Source organism: Emys orbicularis, chromosome 2 (genome assembly GCF_028017835.1).
Source record: "Emys orbicularis isolate rEmyOrb1 chromosome 2, rEmyOrb1.hap1, whole genome shotgun sequence".
Taxonomy (NCBI): Eukaryota; Metazoa; Chordata; order Testudines; family Emydidae; genus Emys; species Emys orbicularis.
Genome location: NC_088684.1, coordinates 123,251,126 through 123,261,794, shown reverse-complemented (window position 1 = coordinate 123,261,794; position 10,669 = coordinate 123,251,126). Strand labels below are relative to the sequence as shown.

General features: G+C 43.0%; 1 protein-coding gene across 1 annotated transcript; it reads left to right on the top strand.

Moving 5' to 3' along the window:
• The first annotated feature begins 484 nt into the window (after positions 1-484).
• LOC135874485 (serpin B3-like) lies at positions 485-10,437 on the top strand. The gene is made up of 7 exons (XM_065399317.1): positions 485-652; positions 2,288-2,410; positions 3,072-3,215; positions 5,321-5,438; positions 6,220-6,362; positions 8,802-8,957; positions 10,036-10,437. Exons 1-7 carry the CDS (start codon positions 485-487, stop codon positions 10,435-10,437), a joined length of 1,254 nt encoding a protein of 417 aa, XP_065255389.1.
• Positions 10,438-10,669: the final 232 nt, after the last annotated feature.

Here is a 10,669-nt window from a genome sequence, read left to right as displayed (position 1 = left end):
TGGGTGCAAAAGAGAGCCTAATGTGGCCCTGATCACATACAAACAGAAATTGGAGCATCCAAGAATCCCTCTCAGAAAGCCTGATTTTGAACTCATACTGCTGTAAATCATGAGTAACTCCCCTGAAGTCAGATGGGGAGATGCATCAGTGTGTTTCATTGCTCTAAGAAATTGTGTTGTTAGAAGATTTTACTCATTGTAGCGTTGTACATTAGCCGTAGAAGTGGAAGAAAAAGGATAGTTTCAATTTCCTGAGTGGAGAATTAGAGATGAGGCTGTTTTCTTAATGGGAATTCTCTTTTTAAAAGTCTGTATTGCAATCTTCCCAAAACTTATGCCCATGCCGACCCTGAGGCTAGACACGTGTGTATAACTAGCAAGAAAGCCACTGAAACCTTCGGATGCAGTAAGAGGTTGAGAAAAGAGACTTTTGAACTCTATTGATTTGGTTTATTTTTTTCCTCTGCAGCTTTTCATTTTCACAATGAACTCCATCAGTGAAGCAACTACCAAATTTGCCCTTGACTTTTTCAAAGTATTGAACAAAGATAATCCATCTGACAATATCATCTATTCTCCTCTGAGTATCTCAGCTGCCCTGGGCATGGTCCTTCTTGGGGCCAGAGGCAATACTGCCACCCAGATAGAAAAGGTAGGCAATAATAAGTCATTTGTTTTATTCCTTCATATTTGTTCAACAATGGCAGACCATTCCCATGTGCAATGTCACCTTAGCTCCCCAAGGCTCTTCTTTTAACGCAGAGCATTTTCCTTTTCCATGTGTAATATATCCTGCACAAGTAGCAATTGCCCTAGTTAAGGTCTCAAAGGCACTTTTATATTGAATGGAATTAAACTTTATGGAGTTGAAAAGGTGCCTGGCAGAAGCTGCAGGCTGAGAACATTATTATAAACTGGAAATAACATTTCCAGTCCAAGAGCAAGAGGTTTTCCCCCTCAAGCCCTGATCCTGCAAATTGCTCCATACATGAGTGTCATTACGTACATGAGTAGTGCATAATAGTACTTGGGTGTGTTATTGTTTGTGAGACTATGGCCTATGGTGCAGCTTCACTTACCTTCTGCCTAGGCTGGTCTAATTTGGCCCATAGAAATGTTTCCAGCCCCTCACATTCACTTTACACATACATTTCTGTTGTAACGTTATTGTGCACTGCCTGGTGTCTCTGATTTTAAAGGCATTTTAATTTATTTTGTTTTGGTGACATTTTTGTGTTCTGCATTGTACCAAAAGAGAGATACGTAGAGTAAATGGTTATTTCAGAAATGTGTGTAGCTCAGATGCAGTCCTTTTTAGTTGCTTACTATGAACGTGCTGAGCATCAGATTTACTAGTGCTGAAGTGTCACAATTTTGGGTCATAGTTATAAAAAAATAAATTGAACATCTAGTTTGGCAAAAGTATTAACTTATTTCAGATCCCATGAGCCTGTGTGAGTCAACTTTTTTCATTGGAAAATTATTTGTACTGCTCAAGCTTGGATTGCACAGGAGTTAGTACTAATCAAGAATCATGTATCATCAGCCTTTGAATAAATCAACTGTCATCATTTGAGCTTTGAGATGAATATTTTGCTTTGAAGGCTAGAAGTGTGACCCAATACAGTTAGCAGATGTAAAGGGATCTTCAGACGAGAGGAATGAAATTTAAAAAAACCACACAGGTTCCAATGATGCTGGCACAGAAGTCAATGGCAAAACTCATGTCCACTTAAATATGGGCAGCAACTAACTCTATATTTGACAAACAAACACTGCATTTGTTGGAATTAAACCTAGCAAACTATGAAAGCATTTCCATTGATCTTCAGATTGTTCCTTTCATTTAGGTTTTGTAAAAAATAAGCTTTTATCCAAGTCCCAATCCTGTGATAGGATCCACTATTGCAGATCCCTGCATGCCTGCAGAACCCTACTGAATTTATTGCCCTATTGCAGCACAGTGTAAAAAGATCTAACAAGCTGAATATTATGGGCAGAAATAGGAAGTGATTACCAAAATCATAGAAATATAGCTCTCCCTTCTAGTGATTTTGAGTAGTATTCACTAAATGGCTTGCTGATTTTGATGTCAGTGGATGGACTGGAGCATCTAGTGATAAAAGTTGAGAACACTTGTCTTTTGAAAGCATGGTGTCCATCTCCAATAGAAAGAACAGTAGGTAAGACAGACAACTGAATTTTCTGTGACAAGTTTAGTTTCACAGATTGTCATAAGTAATTCAATACAGTGTATGACTGTTGCAATGTTACATTTCTACTTCAGGCACTTCACTTCCTTGAATTTGCAGAACATGAAAATCCAGGAAGAGGAAGCTCTTCTGAAGCAACAAGAAGTGATGACAATTCAGAGAGAAGTCACAGACGACCTCTTCATCCCCGGCTGCTGGTATCTTAGAACAAATGTTGGAGTTGGAGAAACTTTGGGGAATTTGAATGAAAATTCAAAATTGTCAGATTTGAATTATAACATAAAAATGGGGGGGGGGGAGAATGCTGTGATGGTGGGTGACAGAAGGTATAGGGAGAAGGATAAAAATGTATACAAGATAGCAAAAAGTAAGGTTTAGGGTTTTTTATTGAAAATATTGTACAATTATATGCTTGATTTGTGGATGCAATAGTCATAACGTCATTTACAGGTGATGAGTTCAGTTTGCATCTTGTTATTTTAACGAACTTCTACCATGATTGTGAGCACATTTGCATGTATAAATCAGACATACAGAAAGCATTGGAAATTCTTCTACCCTGAACATTTTTCATTGTTCAACAAATTTTCACGTGTGGTGCTCCATAAGTAACGAGTGGAACATCCCAAAAGAGCCATGAATTACTTAGTCCTTATAACAGGGCTTTTGCGCCGATCTGCACTGTCAGGAACAAGAACAAGTCAGAGAAGGCAAAGCTAGTTTAGTTACTGAATCTGAATGGTTTAATAGGAGAACAATTATTAAAAACAAAACAAAACAACAAAAAATAACCAGTGTCTGTCACTCCCAGCCTTCTTCAGTCAGAAATAAACTACAGCAACTTTGTGTTATTTGAAGGTTCCTGATAATCAGTGTGATATACCTGGAGGGATTCATTCCCAGTTTCATGACATCATCTCAGCAATCAACAAACCCACTGCTTCTTATGAGCTGGCTGTTGCCAACAGACTGTATGGAGAAAAGACATTCAATTTTCTTCAGGTGAGTTGCATTGGGATTCACATTAATGGCCTGTGACTTTGTAGGACAGATAGAGATGAACAACATGGGCTTAGTTCAGTTGAGGTCCCATTTCCTGCTGACTTGATGGGAGGTGTGTCCACTTAGACAAGGGGTGGAGTTGATCCCATGGAGGTACTGAATAGTAGGGCAGAACAGCCAATCATCTTAAAATAAATCATGTGGTTCCAGAATAGAATGTTTAAGCTAACTTTAAAGCCTTAGTTACAGGCTCTGCTCATTTCCCCCGGTCACACGAGCATTGGAACCTGGTCACAGGAGCATTGTAATTAGGTGTGTTGAACAGCATTGAAAGCATAATTTCTAAGTGTTTACTATCACTATTTGTATTTTGGCAGTGCCTAGAGGCCAGGGTCTCATTGGACTAGACACTGTACAAAATATAATAAAGTGAATGTTATGTAAGCCTGTCCCTCAAAAGCTGTTTTATACAGTACACTGTTACCCATGTTTTTCTTCAGCTTTGTAACTATTAAATTACTTCCATATATCAACAGCAAAATAAAGTTCAAAGGGTGGCTATAATAAAAAAAAACGATTTAATCATGGCACCAGCTTACTCAACAGATACATATTCGGAGTTATATCTGCTTATTTGACTGACAAAGTTAAGATTTAATGCTTTCTATTCTTGTTAGCACTCTAGAAGTAACACAGTGATGGGAAAGTGAGCTAGAATTATTCTGGCTCATGCATCTTCAATAGAATTACTAACTATGTTCTGGGATGAATTATTCCTCCAGAAAGTTTCATGCTACCTTTTTAACCAGTTCATTTCATGTTATTTACAAGGTCTCATCATTTGATTTGTGTGAAATTTCATACACCCAAAAACTGTTCACAAATCATCTTTCAAAATTTACTTCTAGTTTTAAATTTCTTGTGGATTGCAGTCAACTTTAGTTATCTTGGCTGAGGGGAAAAAGAAACATTGAGACAGTGCTTCAAAGACATTCATGAATTACTTATAAATATATAGTCAGTGACACATAGGTTAGACAGGGACAGAAGTGGCCAGAGACATATATATCTCTAGGATAAATTCAGAGTTCTACGGGTAGAACCCCTGAATTTAACAGAAAGACCTATAGTGGGTCCTGTTCCACCAGTTTCTCCTGGTTTGCAGTCCACCCAGAATGGAAAGTAAAATTGAGACCCCTAAGCACTGGCTGCTGCAAGAGGAGGCAGCTTTATCAGATCTGGAGCACTCACAGAGTCGGCCCCTATGAGCAGGATTCCAACCAAAAAATGCCAGCTTCCCACTGGACTATAGCTAGTGCATTTCCTCCCACGACCCCCCAGCCGTATCTTTTGGAGCTGTAGTTTAGGCATTGTCGGCAGGGCCGGATTTACACCTTATGCGTTCCTAGGCACAGCATCTTCAGTGCTCCCCCTGCCTACAGCTGACCTCTGTGTTGCACAAAATTTTAGAGAGGTAAGGTGCCCCTAGAACACTGGTGCTCCTAGGCATGTGCCTAATGTGCCTAATTGGAAATCTGGCCCTGATTTTCGGGGTCTCCGGGCTTTTCGGTGTGCGCAGTTTTGTGTGACTCAGATCCCTCTCGGATGTCCACATGCACTTGGGCGCCGGTCTGAGTCTCCATGGCTCCGGCTTCCACTGTCAGGGGTTCCATCTGCTCCTGGGCTGGAGCCAACAAGGAGCATCCTTCCTCCCTGGAAGTCAGCACAGACTGAACTGGGGTGCTCCCTTTTATACTAGTGCTGCATCTGGAGCATGCCCAGTAGGGATGTGGGGGCATGGCTTCCTCAGCCCACAGTGAAGAGTTAACTCTTCCCCATCCAGTGCAAGGTGAGTTCACCCCGTCACAGACTGTTTTATCCAAACTCTTCAAACCTATCAAGCCCTTTGCCTATGCTATACCCAACTGGTCCAGTTCATTCTGCTAGTCCACCCTATCTTTAGGATATACAAAATCACTTTTGCAGTGTTGCAGAACTAAAAAACAGGAACATTTTATTTTATTTAGCACAGTCTAAAAAAAAAAAAAAAAAAAGAGAGACCTGTTTTCTGATGTATTGTTCTGACATTCTCTCTTATCATACAGCAATACCTATCCTGCATACAAAAGTTATACCAGGCAGAATTGGAACCAGTTGATTTTCAGAATGCTGCAGAGGAAACCAGAGAACAGATAAATTTGTGGGTTGAAACCTTTACAAATGGTAAGGACAGGTCAGCCATTGGCTGCTATTACTTGATATTTAATCGCTTAAAGTGTACAAGGTGCTTAAGAACCTGGAGGAGAAAAATGTTTCCTCATAATTGGAGCACGCCCAGTATGGGGCTGCAGTGGCAGCTCTCCACAGTTTGACCACTTGAGTGATGTAGAGCTAGATCATTAATTCCCACAGAGAAAACATATTTGAGGAGAACAGAGTAGCCAGCAAACTCTGGACCCTAGTACAACACCCATTGAAATCAATAGGAATTCTTCTAACAACTTCAGTGGGTGCTGGATGAGACCACCTGTGTGTTTGACTGCATGGAGTTTAAGGAACTATCAAATCAGATGCAAGAGGTATTGGGGGGCAAATAGTGGGGACCTTCTGAAAGTACCTTGATTTATGAGCTCCTCTACAGATAAGGTAAAAGACAGCGCCCTACTTAAAATTTGACCTGGAGCCAAGACTAGTCAGGAGAAAGAAAGAATAAAATGGCCATTTTAGGAGACCTCCACTCTCCATTGTACACTTGAGGCACATCAGTGGGTCAGTTTGGGGAAAATCATGGTAACGCTTGGGTTCCACTAGTTCTGTGAATAGATAGAGGAGTTCAGCTTCTCAGGGCTGTCAGTCAAACATTTTTCATGTGTGTCCAGTATCACGTATATATTCTTACACCCAGGTACATACAAGCACTAAACATCAATGTTATTACAACAGATAACTGGAACTAGAGTTACTGATCTGCCAAAACAAACTAATTTTCCTCCCTTTCTTTAAGGTAAAATCAAGGATCTCTTTGCCCCGGGCACTCTTTCTGCTCAGACTATGTTAGTTCTCGTGAATGCTGTCTACTTCAAAGGGAAATGGGAAGTGGAATTTAAGAAAGAAAACACAGAAGAAAGACCTTTTCGGATTAACGAGGTAGATTACAGAAGTACACATCACATCATTGTGCCTATTACTTCACATGCTTGGCAGACTATGAGGCACACTGGGACCTGCTCTGGGGGTGGAGAGGGATTTTTTCCCAAAGCTTCTGCTAGGAGAGTGCATCATGCCTGACACAGGTACAATGCCTCACAAAGCCACCTGGGGCACAGGGGAAGCCAATGTATAAGAAGCTGCAACATCTGCCCCCTCTGTGGCCTGTCAGCTCTTCCAACAGGAATGGAAGTGTTCAGGACATAGCCCCACTTTCTCCCCATCATAGGCACCAAGTTCCTCTCTACTCCCCTCTGCTTGATCCCCCCTCTGCCCGAGGCCTGCCCCCACTCCACCTCTTCCTGCAAGCCCCCACCCCTGCCCCACTTCTTTCCGTCCTTGCTCTGCCCCATCCCCCCCCCCCGACTCCACCCCTTCCCCCAAGGCCCCAGCCCACCTCTTCCTGTCCCTCTCCCAAGCATGCCCCATCCCTGCCCCTTCCCCTCCCTCCCAGAGGCCAGGGCCGGCTCCAGGCACCAGCTTCTCAAGCAGGTGCTTGGGGCGGCCGTTCCGGACAGGGGCGGCAGTTCCAGGTATTCGGCGGCAATTCGGCGGACGGTCCCTCACTCCGCCTGGGAGTGAAGGACCTCCCGCTGAATTGCCGCTGCAGATCGCGATCGCGGCTTTTTTTAGATCGCGATCGCGGCTTTTTTTTTTTTTGGTTTTGGCTGCTTGGGGCGGCCAAAACCCTGGAGCTGGCCCTGCCAGAGGCTCCTGCATACTGCAAACAGCTGTTCCACAGCGTGCTCGGAGGGAGGGGGAGGAGTTGATCAGTGGCAGGGGCGGCTCTATGTTTTTTGCCACCCCAAGCACTGCAGTCAGGTGGCCTTCGGCGGCGTGCCTGCAGGCGGTCCGCTGGTCACGTGGATTTGGCGGCTTTTCTGCGGGTGATCTGCCGGTCCCGCGCCTTCGGCGTACCTGCCACCGAATTGCCGCTGAAGCCGCGGGACCGGCCTGACTGACTGCCGCCCTCACAGCGACCGACACGCCGCCCCCTGCGGCTTGCCACCCCAGGCACGCGCTTGCTGCGCTGGTGCCTGGAGCCGCCCCTGATCAGTGGGGCTGACCGTGGCTCAGAGGTGCTGGGGAGAAGTAGGGAGGTGGCTGCTGGTGGGTGCTAAGCACTTGCTAATTTTTTTCCATGGGTGCTCCAGCCCAGGAGCTCCCATGGAATCAGTGCCTGTGCTCCCCATCCCCTTTGGGGTTGCTGGTGCAGTTAGGTTCACTACCCTTGTATAGTTTTGCACTCAGAAGAACAAAGACTGACAGGCCCCTGAGCAGAGGCCTAGCATAAAGATGCATCTTGTACCTTCCCCCACGACGTACCTAGTTTGGAGCAGTCCACAGTCTGGCATCTAATAATTTTCTACATAGACTTTTAACTGGTTTGCTTGTATTCAGACCTACAATGAGTTGTTCTGCTGCCCTGTTTACAATGACTGCCACCAAGAGATCCATTTAGTCTGTGTTCAGTTTCCATATTCTGTCACCAGATTGATCTCCTGCCTCATTTTTCTCATTAAGATTAAATATTGAAAGTGGGAGGCTTTTTTTTTGTTTACATTCTGTACACTGTCCCTGTGCTATTCCACCACATGTTGTGTGGGCAATGAATGTAATATAGTCAGCTTCGTATTTGCTTCAATTCCGTTTCACCTTCTGTTAGTTACACATTAGCACAATGTAGCAAAAATAGGTTGGCAATGTTGCGAGGGAAACATTTGTTTAGCTAAAGGAAAATTGTTCTTAGTGGAATTTGTTTTCATTACATTGTTTTGTGGATGACTGTTGCTTTTAGGTTTTGTAAATTTCTGGGTCAATTTGACCTGAGAACATGCTATTATATTGAAATTTAAATTAAATGAAAGATGAAAACCTGTAGTCTTAATGCCCTTAACATGGTTCTCAAGCCGGACAACCAAACTGTGATGCACACTATCAGCGGCAACTTCTGAAATTGTTGGTCCTAGGAAATAGCATTAACTGTTCTTCTAAACCTTCTATTCATCTTGGGGTGGGTGCGCCTGTGTGCAGGCACAGGGAGATGATAAATGGTATCTCAGCTTTTAAGGGGCAGGGGAGAAGCAGCATCGTGGAATCCTGGATCATGGGAATGGGCTTTATGGGGTTTCCTAGTCTCCATGTTCCCATACCTCACACTGACTCCTTTCCCTAGATGCAGAGAGGGAGAAAAAACTGTTGAGATGTTTGAAGAGGTTCAAGAGGACTTTATACCTTTCTTTAGAAGGTGCTAATCTGGCCCTAAACAACCACTGCAGCATTTAAGTCCAAGTGAAGATGTAATACAAGGAAAAACATTTAAATACAGGAGGATACATTGTATGTATTTCATTTGTTACTAATTGTCATTGCTTTCAGACTACAAGCATACCTGTGCAGATGATGTACCATAAGGGCGAGTATAAAATAGCTACAATAGAGGAGCATAATTGTCAGGTGCTTGAACTCCCGTACAAGGATGGTGACCTGAGTATGTATATACTGCTGCCAAAAGACTACACGGGTCTAACACAGGTAAAGTTACCTATGATGAGATAACCTTATAATCAGAATATGAACATGGCAATGTCTTGTGTATCTCTCATCACCTGGACAGACAGTATAGGAGAAAATTACCTTTCCTCCTCCTTGTTGCAGAGTATGCAGCACGTTGAATAGTAAATCTGAAGGCAGGCTGCTTATGTTGTTCCTAGGTCTATTGAATTTTCAGAAAACAAACAATTAGCCAGCCATTTTATTCTCCAAATAGGGCACAGTGACAATGTAATTAATAGCTAATTGCTACATTTTTATATTATCAACCTCTCTAAACAGTTAATACCCACACAGACTAGTCTAAAAAAGAATGAATAATAAATGCAAACATTATAGGTAACACATTGGCAGATCCACAGAGGCTGTCTGCCACATATTGCTGCCAGACTTAACATCTGATCCAGCTCCCTAACCCTTCTCCCATACAATTCAATTGCAAAACACCCATTGAATTCACTGGTGCAGGATCAAGTCCTTTAGCTTTAATGGTAGAAGTCAGAGCACTGAAGTTAAAAGTTGCACCATTGACTCCCACTGGTGACCCAGCATTGTGGTCATTATATTTACATTGATTATAGAATCTTGTTTTCTTTTTTCCAAACACTGGGCAAACACTTATTTGGAAATCTTTAGGGTACAGCTACAGGGAGATAGAAGCCCTGTGGGCTGAGGGGCTAAAAAGTGCTGTGCAAACATTGAGGGTCAGTCTGGAGTCTAAGCTCCGGGACACTGAGGGGGTGGAGGGTCCCAGGGCTTGGGCTAGAGCCTGAGCCCAAATGTCCACACAGCAATTTTTCAGCCCTGGAGCCTGAGCCTTGTGATCCTGAGTCAGCAGACACAGGCCAACCGTGGGTTTTGGTTTTTTATTCCCTTTGTAGACATACCCATAGTGAACTTCATGCTTCTGACCTCAGTAGCATTCTAAGAATCATGCCTGCCATGGTTACCACAGTGTGAATGAAAGTCACTTTTCCAACCTTCTCACACAGTTCCATGTCTTGTTGATTTTTATGCGTAACCGCAAGATTCTGATTCCCGTGTATCTTTATACCTGTAGCTGGAAGAGGAACTTACCTATGAGAAATTGACAACTTGGATCAGCCCCTATTATATGAAAGAAGATGAAGTGGAGGTGTCTCTTCCTCAGTTCAAAATTGAGACAGAAGCTCAACTCAACCAATATTTAGAAGCTTTAGGAATAACTGATGTGTTTAGCCATGAATCAGATTTATCTGGAATAGCAGAAGCAGGTGGCCTGTCTGTCAGTGGAGCTGTCCATAAAGCTTATATAGAGGTCAATGAAGAGGGCACTGAGGCAGCAGCTGCAACTGGAATTGGCATAGGTGTGACCTCAGTCAGACCACAAGTAGAGTTTGTGGCTGATCACCCTTTCCTCTTCTTTATCAGACACCAAAAAACTGAAAGCATTCTCTTCTATGGTAGATTCTCTTCCCCTTAAGAAAATTTCTAATTAACATGAATGAGATTCTGGACCACGGAACCATGATATGGAAAATACAATGGAAATGTTTATTTTCTTCATTTTTCTCTTTTCCTTCCACTGTATCTAGCCAGTGACTCCATAGTTATATACTCATAGCAGGACTCATGTGACATTCTTTTGATTAATGAGTCCTACATTGTCTGTTTCTCTCCCTCACAAGCTTGCTTCTGGTTCCTACTTAAAGAAT